This window comes from Gopherus evgoodei, chromosome 16 (assembly GCF_007399415.2).
Source record: "Gopherus evgoodei ecotype Sinaloan lineage chromosome 16, rGopEvg1_v1.p, whole genome shotgun sequence".
NCBI classification, from domain to species: Eukaryota; Metazoa; Chordata; order Testudines; family Testudinidae; genus Gopherus; species Gopherus evgoodei.
The window spans coordinates 3,137,870-3,161,913 of NC_044337.1; the positions used below are offsets into that span (position 1 = coordinate 3,137,870).

At 51.8% G+C, this 24,044-nt stretch overlaps 1 protein-coding gene across 4 annotated transcripts; it reads right to left on the minus strand.

Annotated features, from left to right (window-relative positions):
* Positions 1-61: 61 nt before the first annotated feature.
* FBXW5 (F-box and WD repeat domain containing 5) lies at positions 62-23,434 on the minus strand. Of its 4 annotated transcripts, none has more exons than XM_030536084.1 (10): positions 23,382-23,434; positions 22,762-22,855; positions 20,862-21,079; positions 16,568-16,725; positions 14,442-14,616; positions 12,362-12,510; positions 9,575-10,064; positions 4,568-4,715; positions 3,102-3,314; positions 62-2,381 (listed from the first exon to the last, which is right to left on the minus strand). In XM_030536084.1, exons 3-10 carry the CDS (start codon positions 21,052-21,054, stop codon positions 2,135-2,137), a joined length of 1,773 nt encoding a protein of 590 aa, XP_030391944.1. In that variant the 5' UTR covers positions 21,055-21,079; positions 22,762-22,855; positions 23,382-23,434; the 3' UTR covers positions 62-2,134. The 4 variants fall into 4 exon arrangements, with proteins under 4 accessions (XP_030391944.1, XP_030391942.1, XP_030391943.1 ...); XM_030536082.1 differs by having other exon boundaries at positions 22,751-22,855; XM_030536083.1 differs by lacking the exon at positions 23,382-23,434 and adding an exon at positions 23,214-23,363 and having other exon boundaries at positions 22,751-22,855.
* Positions 23,435-24,044: the final 610 nt, after the last annotated feature.

The window sequence follows — 24,044 nt, forward strand, 5'->3', positions numbered from 1 at the left end:
GAGATGAGGCATTTGATGCTACTAGCTCGAACCCCGGGTAGCAGAAAGCCACACTGCGGCCACAGCAGAGCAGGCCCTTTACTCAGTGCTGTAGCGAGGAGCAGAATGTTTGAACAAGAGAAAGCTCCATGCTGCCCTCAGGGCCTGGCCGTGCCCAGGCAGGCCGGAGCCGGCTGGGGCACTGTGCGTTAAGCCTAGCGCCAGCGAGCAGGAAAAGGGTTCACAAGCAGAGCTATTTAAAAAATCCCCACTCAGGGCGAGTGAATTTAGTTTCTTTAATGATCAAACAGCTCCATGGGAAGCATCCATGTCTTCCGAACCATTTGCAAACAAAACGTCCCTGCTCTCTGGGGAAGTCGTTGCTAGTGGCAGACAGACCCGTTATGTGAACTCTGGGCGGCAGAGCCCCTGGCGTGTGCTGCTGGGGGAGGGTAGCAACACTGTGAATCTTGCCAGCCCCCTTAAGAGGAATTAAAACCCTGCATGGCCATGCAGCACAGAAAGCTGCAGCCCAGAGGACTAGCAGAAGCACCATTTAGTTTGACTTGTGCCTCTGCCTGAGCAGAGTGTACAGGCAACTAACAAGTATACAACCTTCTTCCTCCCCAGCCGCCCCTGTTTGTTTTACAGACTGGAGCCACTGCTTCCAAAGTCAGAGGCCTAAAAATTCCAGCCTGCTATTTTCAAAGCTGCTGAGCACTTGCAGCTTGAAGTCACTGGGAGCTGTAGGTTACCAGCACCTCAGAAATCCAGGCCTATGGACGTAGGATCCTAGTTCAAAACACCAAGTTAAAATCCTAGGGCCAATGCTTTCAGAGACAAAGACTAGTTCTTAAAGAGGGATCAGCTCTGACCCAGGGCCAGCTACTGGAAGTGAGACATTTTCCTCTCATCTCCCGCTGTAGGCTTTAGAAGCCCCCCCATCAGTCTTGGCTTCCACAGGCTGCCTCATCACCCCCAGCTCCAGGAGCCTTGAGTGAGACCAAGAGTGCAGCATGACAGAGCACAGAAAAGACTGACTCTTTAGATGAGAACTTAAAGGCGCTGGGGGAAGCCAGTAGCACCGCAGGAAGAAGTCACCCACAGTGGAAGAGCACTTGGACAGTTCTCATCCAGGTGGCAGTCAGTGAGCAACTCAGACATCAGCTGGGATGGCGTAGCCGCCTGCTGTCCTGCAGAGCAAATACCAAGAGTTTGTGGCTCATGCCGTGACAGCTGGACTCAGATTCTCATGGCTCACAAGCTGCCCTCATTGCAGGGGTGACCACAAAGCTGAGGTTCCCACTGCAGTGGATTGCCTGGAAAACACGACATTAGCAATGCAACTGGAGCATCTTAATGTTAGTTAGCAGCTCACCAAGGCCCATCCTATGTGACTCCCCAGCTCTCCACGTACCCGTGTGGAAGCCAATGATGGAGGTGCACAGGCTCGCAGCTAATGGAAAGCAGCGACAGAGGCTTGCCTTGAGCTGGCTGCAGTCCAAAGGGCTCTGGTAGGCCCAAGGTGGAGATGGGGGGCAGAAAGTTGCTAGCTGCCATCAGCAGACTGTTAGAGCTACCAAGCCAGCACCAGTGCCCTAATGCTTTGCACTTTTTGAGCAAGAGCCTCTCTGGAAAGTCTCCTTGCTCGCCGGTCTGCATTCAAGACCTGGCTGCAGGAGATGGGAGGAGGGTGACCAGTAACACTGTCAGCGCCTCCTGCATGGGACAGACAGACAGACAGACAGCGATAAAACAGCCCTGTCATGACAAGAGCAGTGCTGCGACATTCCCCTTTGAGCCAGCAGCTCTGAGGCTAGACCCCCAGCTCAAGAAGAAAATAAACCGCCACAGTCTGTGCTGATCAGTGACCAAAGCTTGGCTGCAAGTAGCGTGACTGACTAGCAGCCCCTGTGATGTGGAGGGGAGCTTGCCCTGCAGTGACCCAGCTCACAGGCTGCAGCGACGGTGGGGGCAGTCTGACTGTAACAGTTCTGTCAGATGCGACCATTGGTGGGAGTGCAAAGTTCTCTCTTGGGGTAGGATCCTTCCAGGGCCTTGTGCCCACAGCTCCTCTCCATCAATGCTCCCACTGTCCAAAGCACAATAGAGGGTGTGGCTGGAGTGAGGCAGCAGCACAAACAGGTGCCCTGGTTCAGCTCTGCTGGTTCATGAGCCAGGAGAAAAGCAGCTTGCGGGGCTTCGGTTTCCTGGCATGGTGGATGCGCACAATGCGCGGGGAGCGCCACACTTTGATGGTGGTGTCATCACTGGCCGTCAGGAGCAGTTCCTGCTCAGTGGGGCTGAATGCCACGGAGTTGACCACGTCGTCATGCTGCAGCTTGGCCAGGCAGATATTGTAGTGCCGGTCCCAGATGTAGCCATGATGATCCTCTGCCCCACTGCAGAAGACACCAGTTAAGAACCCAGCCCAGCCAGAGGGAAAGGGGCCCTAACCCCGCTTCCCCTAAAGCCTCACAAATGTATGGAGGAAACAGGTGCCTCTCCCATAAGGCCTGGGGTTACACCCAAAATACTGGCCCAGTTTGTGTCCAGTCCTCACAGCTGTGAGGAAAAATCTTTCCCAGAAAGAGCCAAGGGGCATTGATGCAGGGGTGTTTGTCTGAGTGGGCACTAGTGCTGGAGTGAATGGTGCTATTCAGTTCAATGGGCACTCACCAGTGTCGTCTTTAGGGTTCAAAGTTAACTGACCCATCAACATGCTCCTTCCACAATCCCAAACCACCAGAAGCCTGGACTATCTCCTCCCCCGATACCACCTTCCAGAGCTCCCTCACCCAGTCCTGCACTGTCAAATCAAGAGCCTGAGGGGAAGGGGGGGGGGGGGCAGCGTAACATACTGACTGTGCTAGCCTAGTGGTTGCCAGTCATCCCATTCGGTAAAAGCCTACAGGGTTTCAGGTACATCATGCTGCTGCAGGAATTGCCCTCTGAGCGCCTCCGAGGCTGGGCCTGTGCTGCAGAATCTCCAACCCACACCTAGCTCCAACTCAACAAACCCAGGGGCCCAAGTAGCATAGTACAGGGGTCAGGAACACTGGGCTTCTCTCCCCTCTCATCCCACCAGCTTTGCGGCCAAGAGAGACAGGCCCACAGGGCACCTGGCTACGAAATCCCTGCTGACATCAAGGAAGATGAAGAAACATTCATCGTTGGGAGTGTAGGCCCGGTGCGAGCGGAGAGCTCGCTTCACCTCCTTCATGGTCTTCAGATCAAACACATGCAGGTCAATCTCCTCTGCAATGGGGGGTGGCTGCATGGGATCAGAGATCACACAGTCCCGCGGCCAGGACCGGCTGTTCACATACAGGTACCTAGGGGACAGGAGGGGAGAGGTTTACACTGCTGGCTCACTTCTGTCAGCATCACCATCCAGTCTAGAAAACCTCTCAGGTGTGACTGTGCTGGGGCACTGGTTGGGTTCACTGCCCGGCTCTCCAGCACAGCTCGGAGCCATGGTGTCTGAGTTACACACTCTGGAGAAGGAGGGGCAGGCTGGAGTTTTGGAAACAGCCCGTTTACATGAATTATTTTTAAGATTTCAATTAAGCCATTTCCACCCTGCTCAGTTCTGCAAGTAGGAACCCCCCAGGTGCCTAACAAGGGGCCTTTGCTGCTGGGAAACTCCAATCCAAGCCAACCACTCAGATGGCCTGGCCCAGCTACAGAGCCAGAGCACACAGATGGGAAACCCACATCTCCTTAGGCAGCTCCTACATGCAGTTACTAGAATCAGCATCTGGCTGGTCCCCAATTCCATTTCTATCCCTTCCAGCCAAGACTCCTGGCCACCTCTTCCCTGGTGGGGGCTAAACCAAGTGCCCCTCCCTGCCATCTGTGGGCTTCAGGCCTCACGAGTCTGAAGAGCACTGGAAATCCCCACATGGTGATACACACACACACAAACACACAAGACAAAAGGAAAGCCCAAGCTCCCCAGGTCCCTGCACTAGCAGACAGGTCATGAAGGCTACACCCAGCTGAGCTAATGGAGAGTCCTCTCAACTCTCTCCCCCACATGCTTGAGTGTGGAATTCCTTCCTGACCCCAGATCAACTCTGGGCACGAGCAAAGCATCACCATGGTTACACGCAAGAGCCATTTACGCTCCGAAACAGCCTCAGGGTCCAATGCCCCATTATTGCAGCCCCTGGCATGGAGCAGCTCCCGCGCGCTGAGCCTGACCGCAGGGCGTGGAGGGACTCCTCTGCACAGTGCCGTAGCTGATGGTTTACAGCACCTGGGTTAGACCCCAGCAGGGCCAACACGGCTTTTCACCCTTCTAATGGGCACACCAAGTTCCATGCAATTTGCTTTGTGGCAGAGGTCGGGAGAAGGGATCTCAAACACCAAGGGCCTGTGTACACCTATTAAGGAGTCCATGGAGGCAGGGGTCAATCCCTGTGCTCGTCTCAAATGAGTCACCAAGCTCTGGAACCCCCCCCCCCACACACACACGCTAACTATTCTTAAAGTGATCAGCTGGCAGCCAGGAGTCCAGTGCCAGCGGCCCCATCCCCATGGCAGACCCTCCACTCTGCTGTGCCTCGCGTCCTGCCTCACCCACCTGTGATCAGGAGAAAGACCCATTCCAATAATGTGACCATGGATGTCAATGACATGATCCAGCGAATCAAAGAACTCATCTGAACGTCTCTCCTCCCCAAGCACTGGTCCAGCAGTCGTCATCTGATGAGGCAAGATCTGCTTAATCCCTTCAGGGGAAAGGGAGGCAGGAAGGGGGATTAGTCCGCTCTGCAAGAGGGGGCTGCTGCTGCCCGACTCGTCGGTAACATGCAATAGTGAAAGGACTGGAGCTGGGGGAGCTCGCTGCAGAGGAACCCACACAGGGGACCCTGGCTCGGGTGCTGACCGAGTCATGGCACAGTACAGGTCACCAGTCCCTTGGCACTCTCCTCTGCTGGCTATTCCTGTGGCATCAACCCAAAGCAGCATTTGTGCCCTTCCAGTGAGGTTTGCAGCCAGGAGGGGGATGTTTAGGCCCTTCACTCCCGCTGTTTACAGCCAGAGCAATTCCCAGAGCAAACACAAAACACTTCCTTTCAGCCGGGACCAGGGGTGGTTTCCTGATGCAGGCTTGACAGAAGGTCCCTTCCCTGCTGCCTGGGAACAATTAGCTCAGTTGTAAGGTACATTTCTGTCATGGAGGTCACGGATTCTGTTACTTTCCAGGACCTCTGTGACTTCTTGCACAGCATCAGCTGGTCCTGGGAGGGGCAGAGCTGCTGGCTGGCGGGCTGTCTGCTGGAGCTGCGGCCCGGGCTGGATCCACCCGTGGGCCTGGAGCAGCGGCCGTCAGCTCTTGCCGCAGGAGCAGTGGCGGGGCTGGAGCAGCTGCCGGAGTTCAGCCCCTGGCAGCGCTCTGACTGTCAGTCCCCCCCAAGCGTATTTTTAGTAAGAGTCAGGGACAGGATGCGGCCTTCTGTGAATGTTTATTGCTAACACCTGTCTCAGACTTTTACTAAAAATACCTGTAACAGAATCTTAACCTTAGTCATTTGTGACAGATTCCTCAGAGGCGTCCTGCAAAGGCAAATATAGCAGGATGGGTCCCTGTATGCAGAGGAGACCGAGTTGGGGGAGGGGGTGTAGTCAGATGTCTGGTTTGCACTTTTTTAAATGCACTGTTGAGAGAGCAGCTCTGTGCTAAGGACCTCGCACCAACCCCTTCAGTAACTTGCAGAGAGCTCCCTAGCCACAGCTCTGAGTCCTCCAAGCTGGATCAGTCCTGGGATGATCCCACTTGACTCCCCCCCCACCAGTTCTCAGTGACACACACTTCAGGCCTTCCAGAGGTAGAGGCCCGGTCTACACTAGGAAAGTAGATAGGTGTAACTACACTGCTTCGGGGCGTGAAAAATCCCCATCCCTGAGCGACAGTTACACTTCACACTGGAGAATTTTCCCATCGGCCTAGCGCTGTCAACATAGTTACCACCTCTCAGGGAGCGGATGGGAGAACTCCTCCTGTCGGCACAGGCAGCATCTTCAGTGAAGCGCTAGAGCTGTGCTTTAAAGAGTAGAGAAGCACAGAAGTGTGAAAGTGGCCCTCTTGTTAGCCTTTTCAGGCCATGTTTACAGTTCACTCCTCATGGGGATGATACCGACCAGGCGTGTAAAGTGCTTTGAGATCTGCTGATGAAAAAGTGCTTTAAGAACTGGCATTACTGTTATTATTTAAATGAAGGGACACTGGTTGTTCCTGGTGACTTTCATATGCTGATCAAGGCAATTTACAAGACCTCAATGATTGTGCCCACAGTGCATCAGCCTGTGGGCAGGACAAGAGTCACATGAAAGGCCTGTTGTGACACATAGCTAGAAGGGGTTCAACATCCTGCAAAATAAATAACCCTCATAAGACATGTGGGGAGATGTTTGTCCATTTACATATGTATGAGTAGGGTCGACAATGTAATCAACAGTCCCTGCCTATGCCATATTCTGATCATTCAGAGGTCAAAAGAACATCCTAGCATTTAAATGAACTGTGAACACGGGATATCTCGGTATTCATCTCTCTTTGAAGTGTACTGTGAATGGTGGAGGAACAAGCAAATTGCCTTATGTTAATTCTATGGCTAAGTGATGGACCTCCTTCAAAGTCATGCTAATTACCTTTTGAATGCCAGCTTGTCAAAAGACATGAAATTGTATAAAAGATCCTTGGGTCCAGATTCTGTCATCTCAGATCTGCTTAGGCTTCATCAGGGGAAGTGTGAGCCGCAAGACTGAGGTCCCAGTTATGCTGGTATGCCCTGACTACGATATTTGGACATTGGCCTATAACCTATGAACTATTTCTGAAAGAACTCTTTGCAACCGCAAAGGTCACTATCTCTGCTGTGAATCTGCACCTCAAGGAAATGAACTCGTCTGGATGTGTATTGATCTTTGAACCATACTCTTTCCCTTTTGTTTTTTAATACATTTTAGTTCAATTAATCAGAATTGGCTGTAGTGTGTATTTGGGTAAGATCTGAAACATCCATTAACCTGAGAGGTGATGTGTCCGATCCTTTGCGATTGGTAAAACCTTTTCTTTTATATGAGGAAATACGATTTACAGAAATTTTAATCATATTTTACGTGGGTAGCTGGCTGGAGGCCTGAGACTGGATCACTTGAAGGGAACTGCGTAGTTTGGACTCCTGAGTAACCAATGAGGTAATAAAGAAGCTGTTTTATGCTGGTTGGTGAATCTAGGTATTGGAATATCCACCAGCTTTTTGGGGTCTATCTGCCCCATTCTTTGGGGTCATCCTAATTGAGTGACCATAGCTGGCCCCCACTAGGACCCCGGTCACAGCTATCTTCTCTGAGGGATGTTTTACCAAATGAGCCCAGCACCATGACAGCTGAATTCCAGCTTTCAGACCCCATCTGGAAGGTGGCTGGGGAAATCCATCCTAGCAGCCCAAATGAGACACAGGTGAGTGCCTGTAACAAGGGCCCTGGGTCACAACTCTGCCTGGACCTCACTAGGAAAAGGAGAGGCTCCTGTGAGGGGTTTCATTTGCATATTAGACTAAGGAGCTCATTTCCCGGATTCAAACCTAGGTCTGGCAGAGATCCTCAGCATGGGCGCAAAGGACAGCTCCCAAAGCACCTTCCAGAGTCAGATGAACGAAGTCGAGACCTTTAGTAGCAGGACTGAACGCTGGTCTCACGTGAGTCAATAACGCACCAGTGGGGCAAGTCGGACTTTCGACAGTGCACCCAACTCATCGGAGCGGTGTGGTCCAAGCATGCAGCGAGCAAATTGAAATACCAAGTCCTTGGGGCAGAGAGCAGATGCAGAGGGCCTGTTCTACACACAAACCTATCAGCGAACGTCCTGTGATGACTGCCACTGGGAGAGGGAGAAGCTGGTGGTTTGCCCTGGTATAGATCACTCTCTCTGCTTTAGACAATAATTCCAAGTTAAGAAATCCCTTGAATTCAAAGGCACCAAAACTTTGTCCCATAGAGGGCTGTACTGGCAGCTTTACAGGAGCCCAAGGGCCGCACATAATTTGCGGTGGTACTGAGAGATGGATGTGCTAGATCTACATTATTGCAGTATTACAGTGCACAGGGCAAGTCACAAAATGCCAAAGCTAGGGTTGGACACACGACCGTAACTCTGCCCCTTGTGTATACCATGCAGGAGGAGTCAGGCTTCAATTATATGATCAAAGATTATTTCCCACATGGCTCATCTTAACTGTTTTCTACAACCTTAAAACCTGGAAAACCTTCCCCTCTGGCTCAGGCAGGTGGTAAAATCAGATCAGAGTCAAGAGAGCCAGCAGCAGCAGGGGATGGAGGCTGCATTGGGGAATGCAGGCAGGGGAAGGAACCAGGAAGATGCAAAGTTCGCTTCACCCTGGTGGCTTCACAACAGATGCAGAGCAGGGAGAGCAGCTTCCCTTCCCTCCCCTTCTGCTTGTACTAGAGGTTGTGGGTTCCTCCCTGGCCTTGAGCTGTTTCTTAGGAACCTCTCGAAAAGAAGCTGGGGGGTGGATGAGGGGAGGATCAGCTGTCCCCCCTCCCCTTCCTGGTGGGGACACTCCTCACAGCTCGAGCATTTGCCCTAGAACCACAGGACTCTTCCCACTAAAGGCTCCAGCGTGGGGGATGGAAACGTGGAGGGAAAACCCCCTTCCAAAGAGGCTGTCACCTAGGCCTGCGGCAATCAGCCACCAGCCAGTCTGGTGGCTGTGGCTCCGTCTCAGCGAGGGAATGAGGCAGGGGCTGGGAACCACTGAACCTTCTACTATTAGACCACTTAAAAGTGGGGTTCGAGACGTAACACTTTAGAGAGCGTTGTGCATGGGAATGCTTTCAAGTGAGCATTGGCTGAATGTGCAAAGCCCTAATGGGCTGGAGGTCAGAGCACTCAGATCTGAGCTGATCCTCTTCCAACCCTGCTCCGAGTCTCAGTGAGATCTCCAAACAAGCCAAATCAGCGCCATGGGGAGGTGTCAGGATTGCCAAGAGCTCCCAGATAACTGGTTGCACTTGCAGTGTTCTAAGTGCCACAGAAAGAAAAAAAAACAAAAAAAACCACACACCACAAACATCTGCTGTGCATGTTTGGTATGCAGCTTGCAGGCACTCAGAGGTCTTAAACCCAGCAATGGCTCGAGCCCAAAGCCAGGCCCATGGCCATGCCGAGATTTACATCTCAACCCCAGGCATTCCCCTCTCGCTGTAACTAAATGAAGTGGTGGCTAGATTTTTTACTTTAAAAAAAAAAAATCAAAGGAGTTGAATTTTTTTTAATCTCAAAAACAGCTGATGGGATTTTGCACAAACTTCCTAGAAAGTTTCACCTCTGGCCAGAGACCAAGCCTGGAAAAATACAGCCTGGTGGGAAGCATTTTTGGAAGGGGTTATAAGGGAAGTGGTTTTGAAACCTTGGCTCCAGCAGGCACCTGGCAGAAAGCCACCGTGCTAGGAGGTGACCAGAGCCTCTGCTCACTTACTGTAAGTAGCCAATCCTTGTCCCTCAGCCCGCTGCGAGTCAGAGCCAGCGGGAGCCAGAGCAAGGCAGAACTCTGCCACTTACCTATCTGGTGTGGAGAGTAGGTGAGGCATCCTGTGGTGAAGATCAAGTATTTCTTCTTGTTACTGGCCTCTGTGGGGAGCTGGTTCAGCTCAGGCGGTTTAGTCCTGTTCCTGGCAAGCAGCTCTGCCACCTTCGTCTCCAGCTCGCTCTCACTCATGACGGGCATCACACGGCCTTCGAGGATGTCGTCCAGGAACTGCTGCAGCCCGTCCTCTGCTGTCCCGCTCCCACCGTCTGGCGATGCCTGCGCCACTGGCTCTGCCATCATTTTCTGCTTGGGCTTCGCCTCCTCTTCCTCACTGTCACTGCCAAGATCAAAGACCTGGTAGGGAGCGGCAGCAGCCGCCAGCTGCTCCTTGTAGTCCAGGAGCAGGTCCGGGGCATCGTAGCGGCTGCAGTCTGCCACCATCACTGTCCGGATGGTGCTGGCATTCAAGTTCTGGATTTTGAACAGTCTCTTCACTACGTTCACATTCTCAGACTCTATCCCCTGTGAAGAGAAGGGAGAGAGTGAGCAGGTGCCTTCTCGCTGTGACCAAACATACCGAAGAGCACGAGAGGGCTCAGGATCACTTCTACAACAGACATCACAGGCGCCCCAAGCCCTCTCTAAAAGGCACAGTGCCCTTTAGGGTCTTTCAACAGAGGCTGTCAAAGCACTTCACAAGTGGTGATGAATGGAGCCTCTGGAGATGGGCCAGTACAGCAGGTCCCATCTTACAGGTGGGGAAACTGAGGCACAGAGGGGCAGTGACTTACGCAGGGTAACAACCAGGCAGCAGCAAAGCTGGGAATAGAACCCAGTGTTTTCTGCTTTACTGCTCTAGCTGACACTGTGCATCCTAAGAAACAGTTTCCATCCTGACCATAGGTTCAGCTGCCTGGCCATTCTAGGAGCGGAAAAACAGGCACCAATGTACTACTAGAGTTTGTTTCTCCATTTCCTTCCTTTGGGAGGGTTTCACTGCAGCTACTCCCTGTCGCAATCTGCACTGACAGGCTGCCAGGGACATGAGTGCTCCACTTCTTTGGACATGCAAATTGCCGGCAGCACTAAAAAGGGAGAACAGGTTAATGGGTAGAGAAAGGACTTGCAGGGTCTATTGCTGGCTCACAACTTGGGCAACTCAACATCCAGGCTTCATTTCCCCCCTCCCCCCCGCCCATCTGTAAAATGGGGGAATTAAATCCTTACCTCTCAGGGGCTGCGAGGGTTAATAGTTCAGCATTTGCTCAGCACTGAGCGATCCCTGGTGCTTGTATAATAAAGACCGAGGTTTCAGAGCACCCAGGGAAAGCTAAAGGAGCTATTCTCATCCTATAGGGCTGCCGGGGCCAGCAGCAAGACAGCGACGGGCTGCCAGGCAGCGTTTGTCCACCTTCTCTGGGGCAGTCTGTAGCAACTCATGCAAGAAGTGGCAGACGGAACAGAGCGTGCGTGAGCCTGAAGAACTGAGGGGAAGGGGCACAAGTGGCAAACATAACAATGCTCCCATCTGCTATGGAGAACCCCTGCCAATAGCAGTGCCTGCTGCAGTAAGGCTCAGTCAGGAGAGCTGTACAAATGAGGATCTCAAAGCACAACAAGCAGACTGAGCTCAACCTGCCTATCCAGGGGGGAGGGGCTGTTCTCCCTATTTCACCAAGGAGGAAACTGAGGCATAGTGGGTAAGTGAATTCCACAGATCACAGCGAGCCCATGATAGTGCTTGGATCCACCTCATTGGCAGCTGTAAATTGCGAGACGGCACTTCCTCCAACATGTCACATGACATTCACTTCCCTCATTTCCTTTAGCAAGGAGGATTCTTGGCCCATCTGTGGCCATATTAATTCCCTGTCCAGCGAGCACCCGTCCCCCCATAAGGCCAAGCACCCAGATATTCATTCACAGACTCTAGGACTGGAAGGGACCTCGAGAGGTCATCAAGTCCAGTCCCCTGCCCTCATGGCAGGACCAAATACTGTTCAGACCATCCCTGATGGGTGACAGACTCCAGCAGCCCCAGGCACCCAGCTCTCACAGGATCCATCAAGGCATCCAATGACTCTTAACCCACCTGCTCACCATGGCTCATCCTCTGGTCCCTTCCAGAATGAGCCCCTGGGCTGGGCTCCAGTCTCCATCCCCACGAACACGACATGAGTGCATGGGAGCAGACAGCACAGAGCCACATGGGAAGTGCCCACTGCAATGGGTGCTGTGCCAGGGAGGCAGAGGGCTACTGAAGGGCCACCTTGAACCAACTCTACTACAAGGCTAAGCTCTCCATCCCTCTTAACCTTCTCCCACGTTCATGCTATCATGGTATTTGCTCCCAGAATGACCCCAACTCCCACTACAGGAGGCATGATGGTGGGAGACTGCTCCGTTCCTCACCCACTGGCAGTGCCCAGGGTTCTCTAAGGCCTCAGCAGTGACGTCAGTGAGTCAGGGGCAGCTCCAGGCACCAGCACGCCAAGTGCATGCCTGGGGTGACAAGCCACGGGGGGTACTCTGCCAGTCGCTGCGAGGGTGGCAAGCAGGTTGCCTTCGGCGGCATGCCTGCAGTGTGTCTGCTGGTCCCGTGGCTTCAGCGGACTTTCCACAGGCGTGCCGCCGAATCCGCAGGACCGGGGACCTTCCGCAGGCAAGCCACCGAAGGCAGCCTGCCTGCCGTGCTTGGGGTGGCAAAATACATAGAGCTGCCCCTAGAGTCAGTGTGTCACACCCCAGACCCAGCTGATGGGAGCTGTCCAGGCTATTAAACAACCCAGAGCTTGGAGAAGCTTGGCCCTGGGACGCACCTGGAAGGCATTGTTCAGCCACAGCACAGAGCAGGAGGTGATGTTCCCAATTCGGTGCAGGTTGCCAGAAATCAAGTTGGTTTCATTCAGCCAGCAGCCAAACACATCATAGGGTTTGTTCCTCACCCTGGAGAGGAGCGTGAAGTTATCTGGAGGGAAGGAGAAAGAGGGAAGGATAATACAGCTCCATAGAAAGGGAGACAGGACCCACGGGATAGGGATTCAAGCCAGAGGCCCAGCTGATCCCTGCGGCAGTGTGTTAGGGGGCTTATTCCTTCACCCTCCTACTTCCCTGGTCCTTCTCACATGAACAGAGAGCAACAAGACCCCAAGTCCAAAGGCGCAAACAATTCGATGTTTATTGGGGTGAACTCCCAGCAAGCATGATTCCAGTTTCCTTCCTCAGTGTCCCCCTTCCCGGTTCTGACACCACAGAGCCTTGCCTGTGTCCCTATCCCTGTTCCCATTCACCCTTTAGCAAAACATGATCCCAATTCCCCCATCCCCAGTCCCTGTTCCCATTCCCCCTCCACTTCCTGACTGACTGCAGACTGTATAGTAAAACCTGAGTTTTGCTTAGCTATTCCTTAACCAATTATTTTACTGAAATTTAACTAACCAATCCTAACATATTGTAACATGGTTATTTAATCTATTCCACCACCTTCATTGGTTTACACCCAACAAAAGTAATTATACAGCAGACAGAAACAATTACAGAACCAGACAGAGACCATGCAAATAAACATACAAAACAATACAGAAGTGAGGATTTCACAACTACATCTATACAGACATAAGGGTTCTCCAGCTGTGTCTATTGTTAAGTGAGTTCTTGCCAGACAGGATGCGATCAAACTAAGTTTCCTTTTACATCTTCTAGGCTCTTTCCTTTCTCTAGAGGTGATAGGAATATCAGGGCAGGATTGTATTCCTAATAGTGCAATAGCACCTTATTTCAATGTGACTTGCTTGGAATGTGAGGATGTGACCATACACTTCCCAGCTTATGGCTGCCTAACTACATCTTAGCTGAAGGCCTTAGCCTGTCACAGTAAGAGAAGGCCATTACAAAGACAGTGATCTTTAATTCTCTCTTTTATACCTCTATAACTAGCTAAGTGATAAGAATACACCTACATTCTGAAAGTATAGGCCTTTGCAGACAGGCCTGAATATCTATATCCTAACACAGTGTGGATCTAAATATGGATGGTCGCTCTTACAGCTTAAGATCAGTGTGGATTCCCAACATACACTGCCTTTCAGTGGTGCTAGGTCAGGGGTTCTCAAACTGGGGGTCAGGACCTCTCAGGAGGTCACAAGGTTATTACATGGGGGGGTCATGAGCTGTCAGCCTCCACCCCAAACCCTGCTTTGCCTCCAGCATTTATGATGGTGTTAAATATAGAAAAAAAAAAGGAGTTTTTAATTTATAAGGAGGGTCACACTCAGAGGCTTGCTGTGTGAAAGGGGTCACCCTGTGTGAAAGGGGTCACCAGTACAGAAGTCTGAGAACCACTGCACTAGCAGCTAGATATTCCCCTAGGTCATATAGGGGCTGTCTCTTTCTCGACGTGGTGAGCACCACTGTCGACTGAAACAGGGCCCACAGGTTTTGAGCCAATCCATCCCTATAAGAAGCCTCCAGTTGGGTAGGGAACCCAGGATAGAGACAGCAGGAGATACTGTGACTCAAGATTAGTAGGGACCCAGGATTGGAGCAGCAGAGGGCAATCTAGGCCAGGAGGGACGTGCATGAGCAAAGCTGCGTGTGATGACAGGAACAGACCAGTTAATGGTCTTGTGAGTCAGGGGCTATGGGCAGAGTTGGGAGATGGGGTGGCCTCATGACTGAGCTGCCCGCTCTCCTGCTGCCTGACTGTGGCAATTACAGTCTGCCAAAAGCCCCTTTTAAAGAGGGACATGAAAACCCCATCAAGTCCCTTTCCTAGGCATAGGCCAAGTCACACCCCCTCCGTCCTGTCACCTTCAGCTTTCCTAGGGCAATTTGAATCTGCGGCCATCCAGCCAGTTCCACATTCACACCAAGGCAGAGCCAAGCTGAAACGAGCATTACCCAGGCTAATGACGGCGATCTCTCCTGACGAGGAGTTACGAGGCCCCACAAAGACCCCTGACACCAGGAGGAGGGTGTCATCCGAGTTGAACTGAGAGAACTGGGTGTAGCTCCAGTTGTACAGCCTCATGTTGGAGCTGTGGAGCAGGGAAATGGCCAGCTCATTGTTCCAGATCTGAGGACAAAGGGGACAGGGCAGGCTGTTAAGAAACCTGGACAGTTTCTCTCAGAGCATCTGTCATTAGATGACCTGGATTTGCAGAGCACCAGTCCGGAGGCACAGGAGCAAACGGCTGGAGATGTGCTAACCCCAGCCTTGCTGCCGGAAAGCCATTCAGAAGGGAACCAGAGGATCTGCAGTCACTGCTATGAAGATCTTTGATGAATTGGGCCCCAATCAGTCCACTGCCCTTGTCATTCCCTCAGCCTCAGAGGGCTGGTGCTCTGCAGCACCCAGGACAGTTGTGCCTCTGAAAGCTGAGTTCTGTCTCCTGGTTCATTTTAGAGTCATATCCTAAGTTCCCTCTAAACTGCGCAGCCTAGCAGTAAGCCACACACAGGGGCTCAGGGCTGCGGTGGGGAAAGGCGCCCCATCCCAGTGCGGGCCTGTCGCGGACTTGCCGTGGACAGAGGAAAGGAGCCCCTCCCTTAGCCCAGCCCAGCCTCACTGAAGCTGCTGTGGCCAGGAAGAGCTGCCTCTCCCCTGGCCCCGGGCTGCTGCAGCAAGGGAGGGCTGGGGGGAGTCCTCTTTTCCCACTGCAGTCCCAGGGCAGCCTGCACCCCAAACCCCTCATCCCCAGCCCCACCCCCCCTTCCCAACCCTCTGCTTCAGCCCTGAGCCCCCTCCCACACCCAAACCCCTCATCCCCAGCCTAGAGTCTGACCCCCTCCCCCACACCCCTCGCCCAACCTTCTGCCCCAGCCCTGAGCCCCCTCTCATACGCCAAATCCCTCGGCCACACCCCCAGCACATGAATTTTGTTGTGGGCACCAATATGAAGGTGATGTGTGACACGACCCTGCCCATAACAAAGTACATTCCGCATGCGGACAGAGGGAACACTGGTCACTGGCTGGGGGAGGGACCTGTGACCATCTTCCTTTCTGAGTGCACTGGGCCCCAGTGCAATGCGAGTGGGATTGGAGCTGGGCCACAGGCCCTTCAGGCTATGCTAGCAGAAGTCATTGCAGTCTGACAGGACTCTCCTGGGCCCTGGCTGTGGAGCCGGTGTCTAGGTAGGGACACCTGGCCTTAACGTAGTCCACCTTCCAACCTCCCCATCGCCACTGGCCACCTCAGTAGTCAGGCTGGACCCTGCTGCACCCAGCCAGATTTCTCCAGGTCAGGGCCAAGTGAACCCAGCCAACGTGCAGACGTTACTCAGGAGCCCCTAGATGAGGCACAGGGAGGGGACATGACTCCCCCTAGGGGACAGCAAGTCAGTAGCAGAGTCAGGAGCCCTGACACACTACTTGTTTCCTGGGTCCCCTTCCTGCTTTCCTAGTCCCTGCCCAATCACTGCCCACGCTGGGGTGACAGCACATGGCTTGGGACTTACGTTAGAAATCTCAGTGAGGGAATTAGGTGAGGGGTCTGCTACAGGAGTGGGTGGGGAAGGTTCTGTGGCCTGTGATGAGCAGGGGTCAGACTAGACGATCATGATGGTCCCTTCTGGCCTTACGGTCTATACGTCCAGAGATTGCTTTGCAAAGCTACCTCCAACTCCCACTTCCCCAGCCAAACCTTCATCGCTGTGCAACCTGCCCACAACCCTGCTCCGCCGCCTTGATTTCTATGCACCGACGAGAGCCATGCCATGCACAAAGCCTTGCAAAGGGGTCCCAGAAGTCTCAGTGATAACCAGCCCTCGAAGGGCCAGACTGAGCAGCTCAGATGGCCTGAAGCCCCACAAACTCAGACGCGCCCAGCCGGCTCATCAGTCCTTCTCTGCTTTCTGTATTAAGCCATTTCAGCCCCAAAACTCCTCCCCACAGCTCCTGACAGCACTAACCAGAGAGGGGCAGCGTATCAAAGCTCAACGGACGAGTTTCACAGCTGGAGTCTGAATGTGGCCAGCCTAGATGAGTGAATTTACCCCTTAGAAGAACAGCTGCATGCCCTTTACCTTAACTGTGCAGTCCTTGGAGCAGGATGCAAACAGGTAGCCTGTGTGGGAGAAGCTAAGGTGTAAGACCTGGTCATTGTGCTCCGTCAGGGTTTGCACTTCAACACAGGGGATGGTGTCGTAGAGCCTCTGGAAGTCCTCGTACCAGGAAACAGCAGCTACAGCACATACAGAGAGGAGGGAGGAGTCAAAGCTCAGCACAGGTGCAAGCCATAAAGCCACATGACTTGTCTACAGCAGGGACTTAACATTTCTCACTAGCATTCGCAATGGCAGGAGCCCAAGGATAGACAAGGCTGCCACAGCCGCAGCCATTGGTAATCAGATTTGCTCTGAGCAGCTTAATAAATACAGTAACTCCTCACTGAACATTGTCCCACTTAGTGTTATTTCAATGTAATGCCCCTGCTCAATTAGAGAACATGCTCGCTTAAAGTTGTGCAGTGCTCCCTTATAACATCATTTGGCTGCCTGCTTGTAAGATTCTGTGGACAAGGGAGCATTGTACAAGTTCCGCTTCTCCACCTCCTCCCCCTCCCTCCCAGTGCTTCCCCAGCCACCAAACTTGGCGGCACTTAGCACTTTCTGGGAGAGAGGGGGAAGAGCAGGGAAGCGCTGTGTCTCCACTCCTCTCCCTCCCAGAAAATCCTAAGCACCGCTAAACAGCTGTTTGGTGGCACTTAGGACTTGGGCGAGGGGGAGGGGGGGGAGACGTGGTGTGCTCTGGAGACAAGGTGGAGTGGGGGTGGGAAGAGGCAGGCCTAGAGCATTCCCAGCAAAATCCAAGCCTGTTCTCCGGGGAAGCTGCCGCTGCTGCTGCAAAGGTGCTTCATAGCATCCTTGCCTGCAGCAGGCTGTGCCTGTGTGGGGTAAGCCAGGGGCACTTCCCAACCACAGTACAGTACTGTACAGCAGTGGTCCCCAACCTTTTTCGTCTGCTGCCAGAGGATCGTGGCGGCAGACGAGCATCTGCTGAAAAACTGCCGACAAATTTAGCAGCAATGCCTCTGGATGATGCTGTTTGTAGGTGGCAAGCAGCGTCATCCAAAGGTGTCGCCGCCGAAATGCTGCCGAATTTTGGCGGCATTTCAGCGGATGCTCATCCGCCGGCCAGTAAGTGGGCGCACTTAGATGCCCACAGGCACCGTGTTGGGGATCCCTACTGTACAGTATAATATCTTTTGTCTGTCCCCCAAAAATTTCCTTGGAACTTAACCCCATGAATTTACATCAAATCTTATGGAACAATTGGATTCATTTAACATTGTTTCAGGAACATAACTACAACATTAGGTGAGGAGTTACTGTACAAGGAAACGTCTACTGGAAGGATTTTAACTCAGAAACATTGGTGGGTTCTAAGCCACACAGCGAGATGTAGGGTATCACCATGGAGAGCCCAATGAATGCCTACTTCTGAGCCCTGAGCAGAGGTTAAGTGCAAACCAGATGTTAGGATGCATAAGGAATGGGATAAATGTTAGTGAGACTACTACACCACCACAGAATTAGAAGGGACCGCAAGGGTCATCTAGTCCAGTGGTTCTCAAACAAGGGTACATTTACCCCAGGGGGTTATGAAGAGGTCTTCCAGGGGATACACCAACTCATCTAGATATTTGCCTAGTTTTACAACAGGCTACATAAAAAGCACTAGCCAAGTACGCACTAAAATTTCATAGAAGGTCTTGTTTATACTGCTCTATATACACTGAAATGCAAGTACAATATTTATATTCCAATGGGTTTATTTTATAATTATATGGTAAAAATGAGAAGTCAGCAATGTTTCAGTAACAATGTGGCTGTGACACTTTCGTATTTTTGGGTCTGATTTTGAAAGCAAGTCGATTTTAAGTGGGGTGAAACTTGGGGGTTGCAAGACAAATCAGACTCCTGCCAGGGGGACAGTAGTCTGGGAAGCTAGTCTACCCCCTGCCAACACACAGGATTTGTTGTGTCTAACCCATCCAAGGTAGATGGCTCCAGCCTCCTTTTGAAAACCTCTAGTCAAGGAGCTTCCATGACTTCCCTAGGCGTCTGTTCCATTGTTCTACTGCTGTGACAGGTATATACATTAATTGGAGACCCTCATCTGAAACGCTGAGTTCCGCTCTGTTCCCTCTGTCAACAATGAGAGAAAAAATGAGAGGTCCAGAAACGATCTGTGGTCTGAAGAGGCTTCTATACGAAGTGGGATTGAGAACAACAGAACCTGTTTAATTTAGAGAGGAGATGCGACAGGTACACAAAAATACATCAGGACCTCTCACAATATAAGAACCTGGGGACATTTAGTGAAAATGAACGGTCACAAGCTTAAGACTCCAAAGAAAGATTTTTTTTTTATATACAAATGCATAATTTGTGGCAGTGAGTTCCAGTATGAGGACTGACAAGGCCAAGGATCCAGAGAAGGAGTTGACATTTACATAGGTAATGAGAACCTCCATAGTTATGTCAGATAGGAGCTCAAAAGTTAGGGAGATCAACTCTCCTGCTGCAGAGTATAAGGCAGCCACTAACTGAGGGCTAGAAAGAAACTGATGAGCAGCATATTCCACAACCATCCATTAAGGGAGTCTTCCACCTTCCTCTGTTGTATCCAGCACTGGCCCCTGCTCGACAGAAGAGTGCGCTAGATGGGTCACAGCTCTGATCTGGCCATTCCACTAACCTCCTAATCACGGCAGCCCCTGGAGCCCATTTACTGAGCCTACAGATATGATGTTTCTCCCTAGGTTTGAACTGGAACCCTGATATTGTAGCCCCTTCTCAACAGGGGCAGCTTGACACGGGCAGACAAACCTACTGACCAGACCAGGGGGCTCTGCTCCTTTCCATCAGTCCCCTAGGAGTGGATGATCTCTTTGCAACTCCAGTTCAGCCATTCATTTTGTTGGCGGTAGCCTTTAATATCAGCCTCTTGTCACAGGTATGTCACATGGGGAGAGCAGCACAGGCCAGTGCACCAAGTGCTCCAGCTCTTTGTTTTCAGCCCCCTGCCAGCAGAGCTGGGGAAGTACCCAACCAAATTCCTGGACTTACTCTACTGCACTAATGGGTCAAATGACCTAATAGCATCCAACACACAGGTCTGCCAGTTCTGGTCACAGAGTAAACAGGAATTAGAGAAGCACATGCACAAGTCAAACAAAACTAACCCGCAAATGTTAAACACATTTTCATTTTGGATTTACTTATGCTGGTTACAGCTAAAAGCCAGTTATCCGAGCGTCTACGGTGACACAGAAAACCTTCAGGGTTCAGAAAACAGGCAGCAGCCCCATGCTGGAGCTACACATCCTAAAGGCTGCAAGATGACTCTTCTGCCTCACTCAGCTGGAAGGTCAGGCATTCTCTGCCTCTGTACCCTCTCGATTTCCCACTCTTTTCCATGGGACTGGAACTGGAGGACGAGCACATGGCTGCTATACAGTTCACATGGTGGGGGGGCAGAGTTCTGCAGTCATAATAAAGCCCAAACCTCCAATCTGGGACTAGTATGCATCTTGGCAGTGCCCAGTCCCCGAGTCCTCTCAGCAACAAGGGTCTTTCTAGACTAGGAACATGACCTAGTGACCCATGGTTAAGAAGCACTGTTGTCTTCCTTGGCCAGTCCTCAACCAGTGATTGAAGATGTTCAGGTACAAGACCAAGTGAGACCCATATTTAAAAGTGGATAATACACCACCATCATAAACACGAGATTCATTGTACCTGCTTATGCCCTTCTTAAAGGGACAATAATCACTCAGCAGCCCGATCTAAGTAGTGTAAGAAACTGTCAATCTGCAGAAGGGTTTAAAAAAAATAATCTTTAAATTTTAGATGGGTGGGAAGAAATCTCTGAATTTTCAGCAAATGATATTTCGCGATTTTCAACAGGGCCTGATGGGCAATAGACCCTTTCCCCTCTAAGTCACTATGTGATGGCTGATGTGACATGAACTAGAGATTTCAGTCCAGGGAACATGGACCAATGCCCCACATCACATCTGACCTGTCCAAGAGGCCAAGGATTAAATAATCCACTGGGAACTGCATGTCCCTCACACATCTTCGTGCTTAGCTCTCCAGGGATGGGCCCTTATAGAATACCATCAGTGAGAGGTGGGGTCCCTACAGGTCAGAGTAGGGCACACTGGCAGGGCTGCATGGAGGAAATCCTGTGCTGCTGCTGCCAATGCTGTTCCTGTTTTGGGTATTAACAGGACTATGGTCTACCAGTCAGCTAGCCCTTTTCAACAGCGCAAAATTGATAACTTACTAAACATAGTTAAAAATACCAGACCTGGGTGCCGTGGCACTTCCCGAGAGACCCTGTAGTATCTATAGAACAGCTCCTTCCACAGGAACTCATCCCGGGCCACCGCATGCCATTGCCGACACACCAACCCCACTGAGAGCACATCTACGTGGTCCAGGTACAGGAAAATCTCATAGAGGATGCTGTCTGGGAGAAGGGGACTATCCCCAATATCCATACTGTCATTCTGTCACCAAAGGGCTCTGAAATAAACACAAGGGGGAAGTTGGTGCCTGCTCATCACAGAAGGTAGCAACTTCCCAGTTTGGGGGCATGCAGAGTAGCAAGGTTCTCCTCTCTGAGCAAACTTATTTGGAGTCATAGAGGGAAGGAACAGCAGCTTTTTACAGGCAGCAGCAAACACACATATAGGGAAAGTGAGATTTCTAAAATTCACATTACCAGTCACTGGCGTTTGTACCATAACAACATTTGGTGGTGTGCTGTGTACTTTTTATTTTTTTAATTCCCTTTGACTTTATCCTTAATGATTTTCTTCTATTTTTTTGTCCCCAAACAGAAAAGGCTTCTTAATGAATTTTCTACTTTTATTTTTTAATGTAGCAACTCTTTAAAGCTCCATAGTACCAAGAGAGACACTAACATTTACTATGAAATTGTTCACATGTGGAAGATCAGCCACTACAAACAGAGGCCCCAGTACTACAAGTGCTCACATACGGGCCATCTTTATTCATGCACATAGAGTGACCCCCAACACAGGCTGTCAGCAGCCTTTGATCCTGGGACTTTCAGTACAAAAGCACAGCTTCTAGTACTTCAGCTAAAAAACAAGATTTATTAGCTGGGGGCAGCAGGCAGCAGCTACACTCTGGGTGGTGGAGATAATGCAGGGTACTTTACAAACTTTTATGGAGCATAGTTGTAGCCATGTTGGCCCAGAATATTAGCGAGACAAAGTGGGTGAGGTAATATCTTTTACTGGACCAACTTCTGTTGGTGAGAGCGACAATAAGAGCAGCTCTGTGTGGCTCAAAAGCTTCTCTCTCTCACCAGCAGAAATTGGTCCAATAAGACCAATTACTCACCCACCTTGTCACTTTACAATCTTGTTATATATCCTGCTCAGGGAGGCTAAAGATCTATATTTTGGGTTTCAACCCCTGCTATTGGCTCAAGACAGAGACTATTATAGAACTGGCACCTAAACAGACCAGAACTCTAGGACAGCTCAGACGCTGCTGGGGAGTAATCTATAACACATTTGTAAAGTAGGCTGTCTCTCACTCTGGGAGTGGTCCAGAGAAGAGGCACAGCCTACTACTGCTGACAATTAATGGACCTAGTCCTTTAACTTAGGAGGTAGACATCTAAGCTTTGGTGCTGAAGGTTCCAGGTTCAAACAGTGCTGATAGCCCCTGGTGGACTGTGACTTCAATGGGGGTACTCACATGCAGCCAGAATCTGCTGCTGCTTCTTCACATTACGGCCTGATCCTGCTTCCACTGAATTCAGTGGGAGAAGGATTTAGTCCTGAGTCTTTTTCAATTATCTGCATTAACACCACACTATCCTTTAACAACAGTGCACATGACTATAGCACCTTTCATCTTGGGATCCCAAAGACCTTTATGAACATTCATTAATTCTCACCCGACTCCTGTGAGACAGGTATTATGATGTCCATTTTACAGTTGAAGAAACTGAGGCACCCAGCAGTGACTTGGCTAATGCCATACAATAAATTAGTAACAAAACTATTCTGCTACAGCCACTTGACAATGTTCCAGCTCCAGTCCATTAAGATGAAAGCGCAAAGAGGGATTTCAAAGACAATAATATGGACTGTAGAAGGCTGCAGCCAGTTGAGAACTTTCTGTAATCTGGAGCAACAGGTTAAACAGCCTATATACCTTTGACTCACAGTTAGCAACAACCCTTCAGAAGCTTGGAATTGCGGTAGTTCTTAGCAAAACCTCATCTTCTTCTGTGCACGTCGCCAGGAGAGCACTGGATGGCTGCATACAGAAAGAGGGACATGATAAGATAATGACCCACATGCAGACTGCATGGCCTTGGCGCAAGGAGCCCCAGAGACCATCTTTCCACTAGGGAACTGGGTTTCCATATAGAGGTTTAATTAAGATCGGGGTGAAAATGCCCCAAGCTGCTAGAACCTCGCCTACAGTGGGGCGCCCCGGCCCCACCACTGGCAAAGTGGGTACCTGCCTTGGCATTGCCCACTCCAGAGAAGCGGGCTAGGGAGGCCAGAGGCCGAGCTCCCGCTCCCACTGGGTCCCTTTCCCGACACAGACTCTCCCAGTCCCCGCGCCTGCTGCTCGCGGCCGGCTCCCGGCTCTGCCCTGCGGGACGCACCGGACGGGCACGTCGCGTCTGGCAGCTGCGCACCGGGAGCACAGGGCGGGGCAGGGGACGCTCCTGTCAGAGGCAGGCTGGGGAGCACCGCCGGGAGGGGGGGGGGGCCTCCCCCACCCCGCCTCTAGGGCGGGAGAGAGCCCAGCCCCCAACAAGGAGCCCCCTCACCTCAGCTCCACCGCCACCCGGCCCCAGCCCCGCCCACGCCGCCGGCTTCCGGCCCGCCGCTCCTCGCTTCCGCTCTGGCCGAGCCACTCTAGCCCCTCTCTATGGCCCGCAGCCACGCCCCCAGGCCGGATTGGTCCATCCCCGAGCCCCGTCCTGCCCAGGCCTGACTAATGGAGCCCAGCATCGTCCATAGCCGGAGGCACTCACGTGTGTGTGTGTGTCTCCCGCAGGGCCCGGGCTGGGGGCAGGGGGCTCAGGCTCTGAGCTGCGCGCACCCCGCCCGGCCCGGCCCGGCCCGTGGTGCACAGCTGGCATCTATGCTGCAGTGACCAGATGTCCTGCTTTTGTAGGGACCATCCTGATATTTGGGGCCTTTTTTATATGGGCTCCTATTACCCCCCACCCCCGTCCTGATTTTTCACATCTGCCATTTGGTCACCCTAATCTCTGCACAGGAATTAGAAGTATGCAAATTAGAACCTGGGCATTAAACTAACCGCCAAAGGGGAGCGGGGACACAGAGGCGCAGCATTTCGCAGAGAATCAGGGTGTCAAGAGCAAAATTAAGTCCCCAGGGGCGAGCTGAGAAGAAATTCTTCCCCTGGCTGGACCCCGCTGCTTGGGGCCCGGGGAATTGGAACTGCTCCTGCGTGTGACCCAGCT

Coding starts and splice junctions, on each gene's coding strand:
- FBXW5 (XM_030536084.1), bottom strand. CDS start 21,054: ATGGATATTGGGGATAGTCCCCTTCTCCCAGACAGCATCCTCTATGAG. Junction 12,511..14,441: donor GATCGCCGTCATTAGCCTGG/GTAATGCTCGTT, acceptor CCTTCCCTCCAG/ATAACTTCACGCTCCTCTCC. Junction 4,716..9,574: donor CTACTCTCCACACCAGATAG/GTAAGTGGCAGA, acceptor TTTCCCCTGAAG/GGATTAAGCAGATCTTGCCT.